The sequence below is a fragment of the Apteryx mantelli genome, chromosome 2, assembly GCF_036417845.1.
Source record: "Apteryx mantelli isolate bAptMan1 chromosome 2, bAptMan1.hap1, whole genome shotgun sequence".
In the NCBI taxonomy this organism is placed as follows: Eukaryota; Metazoa; Chordata; class Aves; order Apterygiformes; family Apterygidae; genus Apteryx; species Apteryx mantelli.
Window position 1 is genome coordinate 31,723,024 of NC_089979.1, and position 20,033 is coordinate 31,743,056.

At 37.2% G+C, this 20,033-nt stretch overlaps 1 protein-coding gene across 7 annotated transcripts in view; it reads left to right on the top strand.

The window, feature by feature from the left end:
* Positions 1-20,033, top strand: part of SPIDR (scaffold protein involved in DNA repair) — a 216,169-nt gene that overhangs the window by 79,903 nt on the left and 116,233 nt on the right. For all 7 annotated transcript variants that reach the window (XM_067290441.1, XM_067290440.1, XM_067290438.1 and 4 more), the window contains exon 8: positions 5,156-5,369. In XM_067290441.1, coding sequence (XP_067146542.1) covers positions 5,156-5,369 — 214 coding nt within the window. The remainder of the gene's footprint in view (positions 1-5,155; positions 5,370-20,033) is intronic.

Here is a 20,033-nt window from a genome sequence, read left to right on the forward strand (position 1 = left end):
CCCAAGATCTTTGTCAGATTTGTTCTGTTATTGCTGTTGCCAAAAAGACCTTTCCCTGTGATTTCAAAGGTTCTGATAAAAGTGACAGTGAGATGTTGATGTCTCATTTGCCTAGGTTTGACTCAGGATTTTTTCATCTGTCTTTGAGGTGCCTGAGCACACAGCACTTTCTCCTGTGCTTGCTGATGAAGGGCTTGGCTGTGCTGAGTCTGCCTGTCCAGTCCTCTTGTGGCAGCAATACTGGATGGCTCTTGTCAGTGGTTCTCATCTCTTGCCCGGGCAGTGAGGGAAGTTCTTGTCAATAGTACAAAGGCTTCACCAGAGATACTCACCTGGTTGAGTGTCTGGTTGTGCCCACCGGTCAGCCTCTCCTCCTGGTTCCAGTTGTTCTGGACCACTTGTTAGCACCAGAGAAATTCATGTGTTTGGTCACAGTCCATCTAGCAATGATTTCCATCTGTCACCTTCTAGTAGTTAGTACTTACCGCAGCAAAGTGTTCTGCAAGTGTTCTGTGACCTTTATGGATGGAAACTGACCCAGCTCCTCACTGGTACCCTAGTGTTTGTACTCCAGCCCTCCTGGGACCAGCCTTTGGAATTGCTAGTAGTGAGCTTGTTGGGGCATCTTGCGGTGTTTCTTCTTACTGAAAATTCTGTCAGGAGCAAAGGAGGGATACAAGCCTTGATAGCTTATTTCCCCTCCTTTTAAATGGTGCTGTTTAGAGGATGCATTTTGTGAGTGCCAAATTCCTCTCCAAAGTTCACTCTCCATCAGAAGATTTTCAGTGCCCTTCGCTCTCCATTTTCTGCATCCCAAGCCTTGTGTATCAGGGATTGAAACTATACTTTATGCCCCTGTTGTGAGTAAGCTCTCTCTTTTTATATTCTCGGGACCAGATACTTCAAATGATCTTTGAATCTCTATGTGTCAAGGGATATTTTCTGTGATTTTCCAGCTGTCTCTGTGTGAACACTATTAGAAGGTGCTGAAAGGGGCAGCTGTCCATGCCAGGGTGTGTTCCAGAACAGCCAAGCTGCAGCAGCCCCCTGCTGCCGGGACCGCAGACTGTGCCAGGGCTTTGCTCAGAAATGTGCCCACATCTGATGCTGGTCAGGCAGCTATCTGTATTTCTATCTTTATTTTCCTCAAACATTGCACTGTTGCAAAGGTGCCTGGCACCAAAGCAGAACTTTGCTAGCTGTCCTCAAATTGCTGTTTGAATGAAAGATTCCTGAATGCATATAGACAATTATATGCTCACTGTCTGTGAGTATGTATGGGGATTTGTCATTCAGTGGTAGAGGAAAGGTTACCTTCAAGTTAGAAAACTAAAGTGAGTGGTCCATAGGTACTTGAAATTATTTTTCCTTCTGTCTTTCTCAGAGTGCCTCCCCTATATAAGGTTATGCCTAGATTCTGTGGTTGAAAGATAGCACTAGATATGCTCTGGCCCATGTTTTCATCACCTCAGTGTGGTATGCATCCAAGGTGGATATTATGAGGCTCAAAACACATAAAAAAAAGAAAGACTCTGGCCAAGAGTTTTGGAACATAAGTATGCTTATCGTATGAAATGTGTCTGTAGGCTGTACACTTTTAACAACTGGTGTCTGTGTTCAGTGACTTCTCTTCATCTTGCCTGTCCTTCCTGGGAGCTGAAGGAGCTTCCTGAGGACAATCCAACCTGGGCACCATAAGGGAAAAGAAGTAATTGAATCACAGTTTTGCAAATATGCTCTCTCAAGTACAGTTTTGAAACTGGCTTAATAGAGTCTGGTTGGGCTGTCACTGAAAAGAGAAGTCCTCCCTTGGTCCACCTGCTATCCTTTTGTCATTTGTTCCTTCCTCTTGCTAGTGTCTGCTCTTATGCTTTGGTGCCTTTGCAATTAACTGGATTAGCTCATTGATTTCATTAAAAACTAACCTTGAAGAAAGAAATTTGTGAGGACTTTAGACAGTAGAATGGGACATAGTAGAAATATGCAGTGTAGGGATAGTCAGGATTGTCCTTTTAGGAGCAACATGTTCTTAGATTGGCTAAGCCAATTATGAAATTGTGCACCACAGTTATTGCCTGATCCTTTTTTAACCTTTATATTCAGGCTTTCATACATATTGCTGTAAGGTATTCTTCTTTGGTTAAAATTAGTGGCTATTTCCATGAAACTTTCACATTTGTAGTCTTGCTTTTCTTAGGTTGTAGTTCTGCTTTGCAGATGAAGTGAATTGAATAAAGACTTCAGCAACCAAGCAAGAACTTCCGTGAATTATCCAAGGGTGAGAGAGAACATTGCAAAACCTTAAAGTAACCTCTTCACAGGAATGAACAAACAAGCAAACTTCTCTGGAAGCTGTAGAAATTGCAGTGATCCAGCCTATCTCCTCACCCACAAATTCTCCCTTCTATGTGCAGCCGCATATGTTTGATTTATTTTTGATTGGCATAACAATGCAAGAGCCAAATGAATTAAACATAAAGCTATGTTCTGAACTTTGGTGTTTCATCACATGCCAGAAATCCAAAGTGCTTTTTCATGTTGTTTGAGAGAGCATTCTATCATCAGCAGTAATAATAATTTCTGAGTAATTAAATTAAACTATCTCTGTGCATCTAAATAAACAAATAGATTGTGGTTCTGTAGAATGTGTATGTGTGCCAAGTTTTAGACTTGGATAGTTGTTGAAATTGTGCTGCTTTTAATGGTAAAAGCATTCTGCTCCATTTAGTATCAACTCCCAGTGTTTGGGGCAACTTTAAGACCAGATTACAAGAGAATCTGGTGCATTGGTAGAGTTTTTTCTCCAATGTCTTTTAGAAGCCTTCATATAAATGTAATTCTTTATTTCCCCCTGATTTTTAACTGTTTCACAATTGTGTATTTTAAAGATAAATGTTATCAGGCCATCATTCTGTTTTACAGTCATTTCTTCAAGGTGCTTCAACTGACCAGAATATATGGTGCTGACCAGTAAGAAATTTTATACAGAAGAAATGCATAGCTCAAAAGTGAGGAACAGCCTCTCTCATGAGTTGTGTCTCTCTCGATATATATTTTAAACTATTGAGAACTGTGTTTCAGAATTGAAGTTGATTTTTTTTTGACTTGTTTTTTAAAGTGAATGAAAATCCAAACTCTGTCTAGAGGGGAAAGGTAAATGTTCAGTTGCTTTGAAGGCTGAGAATTTTTGTGGTTGGGAGAATTTGTTTATGCATGCCAGATGACTTGGGGTTGACAGAGGACCACAACTGCAGCTAGTCAGGCAAAATATAATTCAAGTGTGAATATTCTAAATCCTTGCTTTTAGGTATATAAAACTAGTCCATGCTCACACTTAGCAGAAGTTTGCACATAAGCAGACCTTAACCAGTGTAGTGAGTATTTGGAGTATTTTGGAGTATTTTTGCAATGCTGCAACCTTCTCTAAGAAGGTGACAGTGATGAGGAGTAATAGCAGTGGTGTCTATTGCTCTTCATCATTAGATCTCAGAGAACTTGGTAGAAAGGTTCAGTTCTCTTGCCACTACTTCACAGATCTGGAAAATGAGGCCAAGCTGTAATGGTTTGGACAGAAAAGGCTCATGTACATCAGATGGTGGACTTTCTGGTGGAACCTTTACCCCATTGGAAAATACCAGGTCATGGAAAACAGAGTGCTTTGCAGAAGCATGTTGCATGTGATAAAAGCTTGGTTGAAATAAAAGTGGTTTCAAGAACATTTCAGTTTGGTGTTTCAAAATGACTTTATTTCAGTTTTATTATAAAATGTAATAAAGACTGGAGAATATAAAACAGAGACAAAATATTTTCTTTTTTTGTAGGATTAAACTTTATTTAATAAACCTGAAAAGTTTTAGGCCCCAGTTTCTTTGGTTTGTGTTTCTTGACCGTAGGGTTGTTTTTTTGGTTTTTTGATTTTTTTTTTGAAGTTTCTCATAAACTGAAACTAAAATATTTTGATTTATTTTCCAAAGGAAATGCATTTACAATTGTGAAATGGGCCTTAAAAATAAACAAACAAATAACTAACACAGCTCCACTCCTAAGTTCCAGAACCAAGTTCACAGTTCCTTCCCTGCTTTTTCTTTGCTGTGGGAAGACAATAATTTATATCAGCTGTTTTTCTTGGAATATTCTGTTTTTCCCAACACAACTCATGAATCGGAATTGGTAGATTCGGGGCTCTGTTGCCCCTGTTGTTAGGCTAATCTTTCCCTGCTAACTGACAGTAGGATTTAGTGGGTGGAAAATGATAACACTCTCCTCAGTGACCAGAGTGCATTCTGAGCAGGGCTAGGGGAGAAAGGGAATAGATATTACTGAATAGGGGCAGAGTTAGGGTTGCCCCAGTCTGCCTGAGGAGATACTGCCCTGGGCAGACTGCAAAGGGAGCTAGGAGTAATTTTGCTTCAGTGCAAAGTTGTTACTTATTCAGCACAGAAAAAAGTGCTTAGAATCAAATTGCGGGAATGTTGGCATTAGTTAATGTTGCTTTAAAACAAGAGAGCCCTCTATATCCTGAATGCAATTCGTGATTGTTAAATGGACACCTAGTGATGAAATGGCTGATTAGTTTTGCGATAATTGTTTTTAGACCATGTATCTGTCTTATTCCTTCTTTCTCCACGTTTGTCCCTAAATGTGAATCCTCAGAATTTAGATTCTTTGTACCTAACAGGTACTCTTTTCACTTGGTCCCTGACACCTGTTGTTTTGGCGAAAGTTGGGGAGGGTAGACACAGCTTCACCTTAAATATGGTGCATTTTTTCTGTTTTTAAGTAAATTTGGTTTGTGCAGTATCTGATTAAAGAGAGTGGGAACACGATGAATGAGTTGTGAGATTAAAAAATTCAAACGTGATGGGGGAATTCAGCTTTTTTAACAACTTTGTGATTTCATCACTATTTGGAGGGCATGCAGGTACACTTTTGTCTTCCACAGTTCATAGTATCCATAAAGAAAAAAAAAATCCAACCTGAAAACTTTAACATAAGTCTTTCAGTGTGGTGATGCATTCTACTTCATATATAGCTTTTTTGCAGGTGAGACAGATGTGCAGGGGGCAGAGTAGAGGGATGCAAATCTTCAGCGTGTCAGAATTTCTTTTCCCTCACCCAAATTTTGTATTTCTTCTTCTCATTTTTAAACTTGCAGATAAATCTGGTGTCCTAATTGTGAAGATCTTAGAAGTGTTTGAGGAGTGTACAATGCAAGTTGCCATCTGTCAGCAACTGCAACAGTCTACTGCGATTGCCTCCAAAGATGTCACCAGTACAGTAGAACCAATACTCAAAGTCCTCTTTGCAAGAGAGACAGCAGCTCACCTGAAGAGTGGGCCACAGGATATCATCCATATCTATCCTCCGTGGTAAGTACAGAGAACTGGTCATACTTGCTGTAGACTGCTTGTTATGGTGTTGCAGAAAAGACCTTGAGGGGAAAAAAAACCCAGGGCTCTCTTATGGTGATCTATCTCTGGCAGCTTGGGAGACTTTGGCGGGTATCTTGGCGATAATTTGGATAACAACTAAACATATAGCATAATGCCTCTAGTGCTGCCCAGGGCTTCAGTTTTGTTTTCACTTAATATTTTCATGTTTAGAGTGATAGAATGGCATGAGTGATGTCTTATCAATGATAAGGCCAATAAAGTGCATACTTTCTGGTAGCAAAGTAGTTCAGGAATGCTCATCTGTTGTCTCTAGTTTGGGTATAATGTTTCAGAAGAAAAGTCTGTATTAACTGTTTAGCATTCAGCAAAGATAATGTGCAGCTTAAAAACAGGAAAAAAGAAGAAATGAGAGATCCACACTACTCTTAAGGAATTAGTAAACACCTTTTGTATGGTTTCACCATTGCTGCTGCTGTCACTGTCTTCACTTCCCGAAATCCCTCTTCAGTGCCCCTTGTTGAATGTTTTCTGGAATTGTTCAAAACATTTGGTCTAGATTTGTGATTTTTCTGGATTGGATTACTTTCCTGGTCTTAAGGGGTAGCACAAAGTGATGAGATTTCTGGTAAAGCAGCTGACAGTTGTGTGGCTGTAGATGGGAAGGTTTGGTCATTATAAAAATTCAGGAACACTTTGAAGCAGGGCTATTACTCCTCTTTTCTCTCTTCCCCACCCAAATTATAAGACAGAGAATTTTCTTCTAATATTTTTTAGCACTGCATTGTCTGAGTTTTAGCCTGTAACTGCAGTAGAAAACTGCCTTTAATTTTTTTACTGTACCCTTTTGCAAAATACTTTTTCTTATTCTGCAAGGTCCATATCTATTTTTCATCTTAATTGATAGCTGCAAGTCTTTTCTGTGTTCTGCAATTTGTAATCTCTCCCTTCTAAAATGATATTTAACTGGTTTTGGAGGTGATTCAAAAACTAAGGGAAGATACTTAATCCGTGGTTTATTGTGGCTAGAGATGCAACTAATGATAATTCAAATGTAAATAGATCAGTAGCTAAGAGAAATGCTGCTGAATGAAGTCTGATATGAAATAAGTCACTTTTTTTCTCTTCTTCCTCCAGGTGCTTATGTTTATTCTCTTGTTTCTTTTCTCTTTCCATGCTTTATATTTGATCTTTTGTTTCCATTTTCTTTTTGTTTCTCCCTCCTACTGACTTTCATCCCAGTTCAAGTTTCCTCTGTTGTTTCTAAACCACTAGGCATTGCTTTTATAGTACTGTATCTTTCTTTGTAGGGCTTGGCTTACACAAAGATTTCTGTACAGCAAAAAACTGTTTCAGTTAGTGTACGAGTTAACCTTTTTTTTTTTTTTTTAACTGAACAGTTACTTAGACTGCTTTTTAGGTTATTCTGTGTTTGCTCACGGAAGATACATCTCTGTATTGATGCAATAATATCAATAGTACGAGTGTACTATTTTCAGTTGTTTAAAAAAAGTTATAAGTTATCTGGACATAAACGTTACATATATGTGTGTGTGTGCGTATACACTGAAATATTTTAAGAAATTTTCATAGCTGAAAATTTTTATTTTAGTAGCATGCATTTTTCATGTAAGCAAAGGGTTATTTCATAAAACCAGAATGTTTCTGCATGGAACATGTCCGAGCTGTCAGTGTTGCTCTCCTGATCTGTGTGGCTCTCAAGGCTGCTTTATGAAGACATTAGTGAAAAATAGCAAAATTTCATTATATCTCATCTCTAGTCCCATTTTCTATCATTTTGGAATTATCTTGATGCCAATTGTCTCTTTGCTCACTTGACAAAATTAACAATATCCAGCCCAACTTCATTTTACATTAAACCTGTTGGGATTTTTTTTAGTTGGTTTTAGATTATTATTTGGCACTTTCAGTTTACAGTAATTAGAAATTTGACTTGTATACTTAGTGGAAGTTTCCTCTATTGAATTTCCAAGGTTCTATTCTGTTAAACGTTTACTTGAGAGTTCTGAGTTGCTGAAATGTAATTTCTGTTACTCTGTATTGAATTTGCACTTCTGTCGTTAAAAACAAATACTGTTTATGATAGAATGTTTTCCTGTCAAATTAAGCATGTGACTACTATAAAAACAAATGAACCAAATCTAACCGGGACGTAGGATGACTATAATCGGTGGAGCTGTGATAAGACTTATTTGGTTGTGTCTTATAATAAACAATATTGTACTATATTTCAATATGCACATCTGGTAAATTGGAAAAAATAATGTAAATATGTATTTTTCAAACATAGTACTTCTTAAAATGAAGGGGAAATATTAAAGTTATTTAACTTTGTCTTTAACAATGCACGTGGCCATTATAAGAAGTTCTTGAAACGATACTAGAATTACTGCTTGAATTGTGACAGTCACTTCTGCAATGCTAGTAAGGATTTCCAGCACAGCAGCTTTCGGACTCAGCTTGTTAGAAGATAGGCAACTGGCAAGTCTGTGGACATTGACCCAAGTACATTTGTGCCTTTTGGTTTGTTTGGTGTTTTTTTTAAGGCAGAATTGTCATGATAGAGGAAAGCTGTGGCTTGTAGGGAAAGTTGGTAATTTCTTAATAAACACCCCCTGCCTTGCCCAGTTTCAACTAGTGAATAGGTCAAAGAAGTGTCTGTAAACATCAAAAGCTATTTAGATAGAACTTCTGGTAAAATAAGCACTTTTACATATCTTATTTATACCATCAATCGTAGAAAAAAAAGGAGAACAAAAAAAGAAGTAGATGCAAGAGCAGATACTTAATCCTTAAATCACCCGAGTGTACTTGGGACACACATCATCATTGTCTATTTTGAGAAACCTGTGGCGTGAGGCACAGTGGGGTGAGATGGGGTGAGCTGAAGGTGGACTGCTTCTGCTGCTGTCAACTCACATCCGTAGGGTAGAATTTTCAGATATCTTCCAAATTACACTCTAGAATGATGTTCTGTAGGTATGTGCTTTGGGCTTTCTGACCAGGCTGTTGAACAAGCAAGTAAGGTAGCAGATATGCAGGTTGCTGGCTTCGGTATGCGACAGCATTAATGAGCAAAGTTTGAGTGCATCATTTGGAGCCTTTGTAATATCAGACTCTGCTTTTGAATTTACATCTGTATGTGTTGTGAACTCAGTGTATAACTTGGTATGTGAAATGTCTCTGGCAGAATATACTTTCTTAAATACTTTGGGAAGCAGTGTTTAGCAATTTGTTCATATATTTTACATACAGAATCTCATGCTACTTCAGCATTTGAACACAATAGTAATTTACTTAAGTAAAAAAATTTTTTTTGAATAGTGTTAGGAAGCCAGTTATAAGAATCTTATCAGCGTGGACATTCCCCCTGAGACTGGTCCCAGTGACTTCTGAGGAGCTTGAATGTTTGAATAAGAATATGCAGGACTGAGCCCTGTAATTGGATGTTTTTCTTTAGATCAGCGTATAGTGTCTGGGGTACATATTTACATTCTTGAATGAAAGGGATTTCATTTTCCTTGGCTATAAGGAAAATGACTTGGATAGGCTGATTAACATTTTCAAACCATCCTGTCCAGTGGAGGAAAGACCTCAGCTTCCTATCCTCAGAGCGGTCTGCTGCAAGCCTGCTCTGATCTTGAAGCTGTATAGATGTATTATTGCAGCAGTGTACCTAAATAAAGCCTAAATACCTGAATGTACCTAAATAAAGGCTTGGTCACGCTAAAGCAGTTGCACATTTTGGGCTGGAACTGGCTTGTGTCTGGCCAGCTTGGAACCCAGGAGGCAAAAGAACTCAGCGCTGCCTGCTCCTGCCTGTACAGGCTTGCTTTTTGTTGTCTTTGCAACACCTGAGCAATTTCTTGGCTTAAGATTTTAAATGAACGCCTAGTAATTTTTACAAACTTCTTCTGGATCGTTAAGTGTTTTTAACAGCAGGAAAAGGAAAAGCTTATTACTGAGTGTAATTAAATTGATTACTAACTCTATTCACTTTGCACAAATATGTATCCAGCAAAAAATGAAGTCTGTGTGATACTTCAAAGATGTGTGAAAGACAGAGAGCAAAGGTCTCTCTGTTCCACTGGGGGCCATTCTATGGCTTCAACTTGCCTGTTGTTTTATTTTGTTTGTTTGATTGTAAAAATGATAGCATATAATTTATTATACCTAACAGAGAGTGATAAGACTTGGTATTTTAAAGACTTCAGGATTCTTAACAGCTGACAACAGGGCTGGAAAATGGTGAAGACTAGAATTCTTTTCCCTTGCCACTATACCTAGCAACTTCAAAGCATTTTATATGTATTTCTTCAGTTAAAGCGTGTTGATATTCATATAGTTATTGGCAGTAGCCATGCAAACTGCAGATCACAATTTGGGAATTGTTGGTTTGGACAGGCTCATAGGTCCATCCATAGCTATTAAACATGATGGGCTGGTATGAAATCTGTCTTTCAGAAGGTTCCCAAGCTGCTCATAGCTGAAGGACTAGGGCAGTATGCAGGGGGAAAAAAAACACTTTGTTTATGTTCTATGCTTATATTATCTGCAGACATAGTGGCCATAGAGCGCTGCAGAAGACAAGGTCCTTGACTGGGTAGCCACTATTAGTGCAACTTCTCTGTGTACAAAATGTTAATTTTAGGAACGCAGTATGGTTAGTACATAAAACACTTTTAACTCTGTGACATCAGAAAGCAATCTGAAAGCTGTGCTTTGGTTTCTCTTACCTGTGAAACAGTGAGAATCATAATGACTTAGCTTTGAAAGTTTTCCAGTGCCTCGTGAAAGTATTTCGTGTGGAGTTTTCGATTTATGCCTGTCTTACACCAGATTCAGTCTTTCCTCAGTGAAAGAAATTTAAATGAGCTCAAACTATTGTACATTTACTGCCAAGTAAGAGCACAGACAAAACATTACTACAGATAGCTGATGTGCAGTAATGAAACCTTGTGCCTTAAGTCCTTTAAGGTGGACCTTTTTGGTGTAGAAATACCCAAGCAAGCTCTAAACATGCTTGTTTATGGGAAGCAATCTAGCTTTGTGGACTTATGTACTCTGCTCATTTAGAATTATCCTGGATATGCCTTAGGCTGTTTTGTTGGCTCATCAACAGGACTTACGATAAAAGTGTTACTGTGAGTTTTGCATTGCACCATGATTTTACATAATCTTGGTGAGCAGTAAGAATACCAACACAGGGAGCTAACACAAAAGAGATGTTTTGAACTAGTGTGAGTGGTGTTAAAAAGGTTTGTCCTCCATTTGATGAGGATTCAGAGTTTTTATTGCTGTTGCTCTCACCAGTCAAGGGAGGCATTTAAGAACACTGTTACAGAATACCTCACTGTCACAAAAAAGATCGTGTCAAAGTAGTACCTTGGGATCCATATATTAATGAAATGCAGAAATGACCTACTGCTGCTGGGTAAGAGGGAAAGAACCTATATTCTTTCAAATTTTCTCATTCCATAAAAGTAAAATACAAGCACAAATTAAAAGACATGGGAGAAGTATCTTCTGCATAAAGTCAGTTTCGCTACTTGTTCCACTGAGAGAGGCAGCTTCTCTGAACAGCGGATTGATCAGTTGGACAAAACCAATTTATACTTGCCATCTTCCTTTGTTAAACGTAAGTATTTATACATATATATACATACATACATTTTATATGTGTGTGTGTGTGTTAAAAAAAAAAAATAGATGGGAAAGAAATCAGCAGGCAAATCCCTCCCATCGAAAGGAAGTTAGCTCTGTTTTTACATTCTTTCTTTGAAGATGTTATAATAGCAGAGTGGAAGAATCCTGATAAGAGGGAAGAGGCTCGGTCAGAAGATAAAATTCTGCAAAACTTAAGAGTTGTAAAGCCAGTGTGGTCGCTATTTCTAAAGTACATATGGGAACAGCCTTGGAGCCACAGATCAGATCAGATCGTCTGCTTGGAATTGCTTCTCAGAGATCATGCAGTTGTGAAAATTGAAGTTCTTTTCAGAAGAAGCTGAAGCAGTTGCACATTTCTTGCAACTGTTTATATTTTTTGTTAGAATATACCTTTCCTAGTACAATGCCTTCAAAAACCATGAGTTCTGAAGAACAAGAATACGTGTATTTTTTGTGAATGGAAAGTTGTCTCTAACAAGTTTTTTATATTATTTCCTTAATGCTGTTATTGCTTTATCCATTTTAACAGACTGCTAATAAGGATTTTGTTCATTTTTCTGATTAAGAAAATTTTTTTTGAAGTTTTTCATCTCATATGAAGAAAGAAAATTGTATCTTTAGAGCTGCTCAATGTATCCTATTATATATCTATGGAACTAAGGAGATTAAGCCATTAGTATTATTTGTGTTCTTTCATCTAGGATATAGAAAATCAAAATAATACCACTTACTTGTAATCAAAGGAATAATTGAATCAATGAATAATTATTAATAGGTAGATACATTCTGTAAGTTATTAGGACATAATTGGAAAAATACAGACTTAAGAAGCTTTGATTCCAAGAGGAGAACAATCCATTTGTGCCCTTTCTGTGATACATCACAACCACCTGAAGCAGTAGATATTTGATATTTTGGATGTGGGGTATATCTGATAAACACAGTAACGTGATCTGTCTTTTACAGTAAGATAAATGTGTTTATTTTTATGACTGACATAGATGTATTGTATGGAAGTAATACATCAATTCATATCCTGAAAAACAAAGCTGAAAGAGCTGTTCTCTATGAAAGGGGGTTTCCATGAGAAGGAGAATGAAAACATGTTAGAAGTTGGGAGGCTCGAGTTAGTAGATCCAGAGATCTGTAGATTAAAAGTGGATTTTTAAACATGAGTATCTATCTCTGGGGTAATAGCTGATACTGTCTTAATGCACTGGACAAGGGGACTTTCCATTCTATTGTACTAATGTTGTGCTGTTTTTCTGTTGATGTATTTGTTTGCTTTCAACCCAATCAGAGGGGTCAGAAGCAAGTGATGTGTTAGTGAAGCAACAGCTTGGTTTTTAGAGCAAGGTCTAAATGCATCATTATCAGTATGAAAGTCTCCAGAAGCCCATGCTTCTGATAACTTGGATGGAGGATTTGAGTAGAATACTTATGTTTGTCCAGATGAATGTCTGAATTGTGTATATCCAATCGGTTATTATGTTCCTAGGCTCACAAGAGCTATGAAGGCTACCCAAGTAGCTTGTGGAGACCTTGCTTAGAAGCAGCATTGCATGTTCTTAGGAGATAATTCTGAGCTCCAGAGGGAGCCTCAACCAGAGTGACTTTATTCAGTATGGGGCATTTCAGTTGTAAGAATAAAGGAAGCGTAGGAAAGAGGCAGTGAATGTAAATAGCCAGTCTTATGCTAGAGGGTTGAGACATTTTTACTAAATACTAGGTATCACTCAATATTTATCCTACTTGCATGATTGTAGTATCCACTTAATGTGAAAAATCTAAGTACTTCACTGTGGTGCTTATATGTTAAGGATTTTGCATGCATTTGAGACCATATTTTTTAGAAACAGAAAAGAAAAATGAGATTTTTGAACATCCATTCCTTACAGTCAGTGATGCTGTTTATGTTTGAATTCTTAAGTTATTAGAGAAAAATATTCAGTGAGAATGAAAATGTCCTAATTTAATTATCACAAAATATTCTAATTCTTAAAGTCTAATAATATGTACCATTTTTTTAAGTAAAAGGTCGGTACTTGAAACTTTCCAGCTTTTATAAGTGAGGAAATTCCAAGCATTTTGCAATGACAGATACTGTTAGTGGGTAGTTGTCCACTGACGTCAAAAACAGACGATGGAGAACAGCTTTGTTCATGTCAATGAAAAATGTACAGTCTTGGATAAACTCTGTGTTAGCAGCAGGGCTATCAATGATATATGAGCAGCTTCACATGAGTTCCCTTGTGCATTCAATCCAATGCTAAATTCCAGATCTTGTTTAATGAGCGACTGATGGAGCCAAGACCTGGCACTGCACACAATTCTGCAGTCTGCTTTATCCAGTCATGAAGGAAAAACAAGCTAAATAAGTTCAGATGAACAAGTTCAGTATTACTGCAGTGTTATTAAAAAGTTGTGATTTGTATTCCTCTGCTAATGTTTATGACTAACACATTTGGGATGCGTAAAACAATACTTAATTTGTAAAAAGTTTATGTACCAAAATTCCTGCAGTAATTTAACCACTAAAGAACAAGTTTTGACTGTGTGAATGAGTTTTGTGTAAATGTTTAAGATTATCAGTAATCAACTAATCTTTTCCAAAATTTACATTTTACATTTTGAAAAGTGATGATTTCTTTTTGAATTGCTGTCCAGCACTGCTATGTTAACTTTGTGGAATACAATATATTTCCAGCGCTTCATTGTGGAGAAGAAAATTTAAGAGTTAAGTACTATTCTCTTTACAGAGCTGATATGATTTGATAGTGTAATGGTAGGTGGGTGGTCACAAAAAGATTTTTACATGCAGGTGTGTATGCAGTTCTGTTGGATTTTGAATATGCTGGATATTTTATACCACAGTGAGTTTTCCCACTAAGTAGGCATGTGTCTTTATGCAATTCTGTATGGGCAAAGAAATGTTTAAAGTCTGGGTTTCCCATTTTTTCACATCTGGTGATTCCCTTCAATGTGAAAGTATGTTTTCTCAGGCTCCTCCTCCCAAGTGTCATATTTAAGTGTAGGTAAGCAAAAGTTAATGACTATAGTCATAGCAGAAATAATAATGATTAAAAAGCAATAATTTAAAAAATTAACTTTCGGAATAATTTCTGGAACTTTTGGAATTTGCTACCAAAAATGCAGTATTTAAAAGATCTCTGCAATCTCAGAAAAATATATATATTTTGCTATTATTTCTATCAGGAAGATTGCCTTCCTCACAGTAACAGTTCATGGAAAAGATGACACTGTTCTTATGTATTTTTGGCAGCAAGAATTTGGTTGGTATATAAAACAGTTCAGCTGTGAAATATTCAGTGCCGTCTTTGGCATGTTTGATGACACTTTTCTTCCTACCAGTTTTCTGATTCAGCATTAGCCATGCAGATGGCAATATACTACCTCTGCCTGAGTGGTGGATGCCTTTGGCAGGTTCCTGAGATGTCTGGAAGAAGTATTCCTCTTGTTACTGTCCCAGCACAACTTTCTGGCAGGCCAGGTCTCTCCCAACAGCAGTTTCAGAGACAATATCCATGACATTAGAGGTGTACAGCTGTTAATGTTACCTTTGAGGGAGTCACTGTGTGTTTTGAAAACCAAATCACTGATGTGGCACAAAAAATATTTGGCTGTGTGTGTGTATGTGTGTGGGTTGCTTTAATGTTTTTGAGGCTCCTGAAATGATGTCTGTTGTCTCTCTTTCTCATTGGTAACAAGGTTACAATGCCTAGTGAATGTTTCTGTGGACATTTCTATTTTTGCTGGTTCTTTATCTCCCCCTTTTTCGAGTCTTGGATTTCTTTATAAATGGTAGGTGTTTGTCGTAAAGCAGATCATGCAGATGGACCTTGCATAGTCCTCCTGGGGGATCGTCGTCTGTAGTCATCCTCCCTGGTCCTCTGCTGGAGTAAGAGAAAGTCCACTGTGTCCAGCTTGAAGCTGCTGCTGTTCACAGCCTGATCTGTTAGTGCAAACCCGAGTCTGTTAGCATCTTCAGCTAATACCCTGTAACTGTGAACTGAGGCTGTAAAGAAATAGCACCTTCTGCCATCTCTGAAATGTTGTTGGGATGGATGTTGTAGATCATAACTGTTTCAACTACTCAAAAAAAAATTTGACAGTATATCTACTAGAATGCTGCATGCTACAACAAACTGAGGGCACTGACCTTAAGAACACACTTTTTATAGATTCGGTATAAAACCATAAATTACATATTTGTGTTTTCATTTGTCTTTGTAAGATGACACAGCATCTCTGCCTTGTGTGTTTCCCTGAATCAAATCACTTCACAGAGGTGAGAAACTTGGACAATGTAATTACATGAGACTTGTGTATGCATTTGTGTCTTAGCAATTACTGCTTGTTGTCTAGTTCCCTTAGTTTGTCAAAAATATTAATTTAATAGGGCTAGTACTATTTTATGTATTGTGAATGTACAGACTGAAGAAGAGATGAATTTTATTGACATAGACTATTGCTGGAACTTAGAGGCATTGTAGCCTTAAAGGAGCCCAGATTTAAAGTGTGTGTATCTCATAGTTATTCTTGAAATTTATACAAGAACTTTTCAAATAATTAGGATACTTTTGTATTATCTTCCCAAACAATTCCTCCCTCCATTTCTCACACAAAAATAAATAAACAAAAAGCCCAGTGTTTTCTTTGTCTCTCTGCAGCCTCCTTTGGTTGACACTCATGGTTTACAGTTGGAGAAATTGTGCCAAGGTGATTGTTTAATTTTGCTGGGAGATTCTTAGACTCCAAGAGTTAACCCTCCTATCTTGCTATATAGCAGGGAGCCATTTGCCTGCCCTACTCAAAAACAAACCTGTTTTTTAAACAAATAAACAAACATCAACATATCACATTATCAACTTTCAGGAGAGTCTGCCTAACCCTTGAGAATTGCCTTTGGGTGTCAGTCTCTTCAGATAAGGCTGTAATTTCCTGATTTTTGAGGACTGCCACTCAGGAAGGAATGGAATCCCTTGGGGTTTACTAGGTACCCTGAAACTGCCCCTTAGCACCAACTCAGGTTAGAAGTAAAAATGAAGGGAAAATTGCCTATACAACCTAAATTTAGATACATTTCAGAGAGGGATGGAAAAATACCTTTATATAAAAGTATTCTCTTCCCACATCTTCTAGTTATTAATTGGTCAAGATGCTTATCAGCATGTGACTATAGATCTTCTTAGGCAAACCCTAAACACTTAAGATTGCCTTCATGGAAGAGGTCTCCGATTTGGAAATGTGTGCAACTCTTCCTTAAAAATCCCCTCTGTGTTTTAGATTATACTCTCAGCATCCATTGTCTAAATTAATACAGGTATTACTCTGTTATGATATCAAATTTTAAGTTTTTCTGTAAAAGTAATTTCCTATTCCAAGCTGTCAGCTGTGCTGATGTACTTTGGGTATGTGTAGGTAGAACCATTTTCTATACAGAGAGTGAACTAAATTTGTTAACTGCTATCATAATGCTACTGCTTAATTAACCGTACACATATTGCTGATACTTTGGAGGAAAATATCCCCTGTAAGCCAGCAGGACAGAATCAAGCTATGTTGTGTAACTGCTTCAGAGGCTAAAGCTTACATAAAATGCATATATTGACATACATAAATCCTATGTTATGAAAATCTGTAAGCCGGAATAACACATGTGGATTGTTATCGCTCTTGACTGAACCTGGACATGACTGTAATCAAATGTGTTGGAGCTGTAGTCTGGAATTGCAGTCTGGGCATTGAGCGAAGTGGTAATATCCTCCCTTTAATTTCTGCTTTGGCTTTCTTTAGTTTTGTAAGTTACTTTGGAAGTGATACAAGCAGTTACATTGGTGGTATGTTCAATGCTGCATTTATTTTACTACTTGGTAAAGAATCCTTTCCCTTTTTTTTATTTCCCTTCTGTGCGCTGCGTTAATTGTCCCTCAGTTGTTCCTGAGCAGTTGTTCTTGTGACCTTGCTTTAAACCAAATCAATTAAATCATTCACAAAGAAACCTAAATAATGTATTTTAAGTTAGGGTTCTTCAGCAATCTGTTTTACAATGTGGTCTTGCAAATTGTACTGTAGACCTAACAGAGCAGGCATTGAACTGTGGCATAGGTTAGGATTGATCATCGAAAAATGGGAACGTTTCAGACAGTGCTAGTAAAAATTGTCTAAAGATGTATTATATATGCTAGGTATCTTTTTGTGTGTTTAAAGCTCTTTGAGAAATCCCTAGCCACATAAACAATTTTATAGAGTTCAGGGGTAGGGAAATACTAGTTTTTAATACTATTTCAATTATAATTTCCAAATCCAGTGAAAGACTGAATTTATTTCTCAGTTACAGATAACTCTGTAATGTTCTTCTCTTAATAGAGTTATTTATCACCCTAAGGTAAGCCAGGTAGCTGACTTTGGTACTCCATTTTTACTGTCAGCTACTTCAGTCAGTGAGCACACCTCTCCTAAACTTAACATGACTTGCATATATTCCTTATGTTCTTCCTACTTGCTGCTGAAGGTGGCAATGTTGTCAGCATAAGCCCAGGTAAAATAGTTCTGCCAACACTGTGTTGACTATAGCGTCAGCACTTATATGTCTAAGACCTTTTTCTTAATCAAAGCTTCATGTCCATTAGAAAATAGTCTCTAAATGAGAGATTTGTTAAATTTCATATGCCATTATTTTTTGTGCTATGTTGAATAACCTAGTACGTTATCTGTTTTGGATGAGCATTAGGCAGTCACAACACTGTCTACATAACTTCCTCCTCCATTCTTTTTATATGCGATAACACTAAAGAAGGCCATGTGCCATTCTGCTCAACACTTACTTTTTTAAAGATTTTTTTCCTACTGGTTCTTATTGATTTTGCATACTGACTAATACTCCTTGATCACTAAAAACAAAAGTTACCTGGTAAGTTCAACTTTGATATGTTCAAAACACTTGAAAGTGTTTCTGAAGTGCACTGTAATGTTCTCCGCCCCCCCCCCCCCCCCGAGAAAGATGCTTACAAACTTCTACTTTGAAGCAAGCTTTTGGCAGAGGAGAAATTGAGAACTTTCCTGCATGCCATGGGTTTTGTTAAGAGCTACTTCTTAGCTATGACGTGCTTTTAACCTGTTGAAAGCCTCACAGACCTGTTAGTGGGTTTTTTTTTCTCTTTTCATATTACAACTAACTCTTTAAATCTTTTTACCTAATTCAAATGATCCTTTGTAAGACTTCTGTGTCTTGTGACTGTTAACATTTTATTCAGTCTAACACTAATTTTCCAACCTCAGGGGAAAGTACACAAGTTTTTTTTTTTGCTTTATGTTATTCCATTCCATTCCTTTTGACTCACTTGTCTCTTGATTCTGCTGTGGTAAATCCATCATTGATTTTAAATTATCATGGAACCTTATTTAATTGAAACCTTTATTTAATTCCTGGATTTACCTCTGATTCAGTGTTTCTTATCAAGGCTCTCTGACAAGATTTAATGGATTTCATCCATTTAGGAGGTCAAATAGAACAAAAATACAGATTCTTGATGTACTTTACGATAAGCAGAGAGCAAATTTGGTGACATTACATTTGTAATCACTCATTCTCCTACTTACATGTATTTCCAACATAGATTGAAAAATCTTGTTGGAATTTTTGATTAGTTACTTGTTTTTTATAATAGGGGGACAATTTCCAACAGTCTCAATAGTCAATCTCTAAAGTCTTGTCACTCCCCCTCTCACCCCCCCTTCAGACTAGCATATTTCTTGGGGATACTCATTGCATTGAATATATGCTGAAGGCTTCTGCTGCTGTTTCAGTCTCTGGTAAACAGATAGGGGTTGCTGGGTAGCAAAATCTGTTACTGTATGGACACTTTACCCACCACCACCCTTCAGTCTGTTGTGGGAATGGACCAGCAGTTCTCCAGTTCCAAACAGCGAACAATTTAAGATATGGTGGGTTTTATCACAGTATTGACTTTTCATAATTATTACTTTTTGTAGTAACTGTAATATCAGTCTTCTTATTGCTATAAGAGTAAAGTGAATATGAACAAATACTTCATCTTGGGACTATCCATTGGACTTCTCTTTCTTTAAAATTGCTGGATAAAATGTTTCATGAGATTAGAAATAATATACACTGTTGTAATAATAGTAATATGGCTTTCCAAGCAGTAAAGCTGAACAAATTGAGACAAAAGCATTATCATTGTAAAATCTTTGCATTAAAAGAAGTAGATGCTATGTGCAAATATAAAGCATGGAAATAAAAACATTGAGAACTTTTGTTTTCTCTTTCCAAACCGAAGGGCAAGAAGAGACCTCCCTGTGATTTCAGAGTATTGTTAACAAGCCCTCATAGCTATTAGGGGCCTAAAGCAGTAAACAGCTTAGTAACTCCATAATTATATCAATAAACCTAACATCAGAATTGAAGTCCCAGAATTTATGTACAGATGGTTCCATTTTACATTATAAAAGATATTTTCTGAAGTCTGTTTGCCTAAAACAAAGTTTTTAATGAAACAGCTTAATGATTTGTCCTCAGAGCTCTGTATCCTTTTTTGAATGTAAATATGAATACCAAGGCAATTAACTCAGTAATTTACCAAGTCAGACTGAGTTGAAATTATATAGGTAGGTATTGCTTTAAGCGTAGTTGGCATGCTGTCTCCTGTGCTCTGATGGAATCTTCCTCAAGTGTGTGTCGGCCCTCTTAGCGTCTTAGTACTAAGGATAGTTCACCCTCAGGAAGTTTGGTTTAGATAAGTATCTGAGTTTTTTGGGTACTGAAATCTGGAATGCTGAAATGAAATCTGATGAGAACAGGCTCTCGGAATTGAGTCAGCAATACAGATGTGTTGACTGCTGTTGTTCAGCAACTCCACTGCCAGTTCTGGCCAGAAGCAGAAAACAAAGATGCGTGAAAATAACTAGATG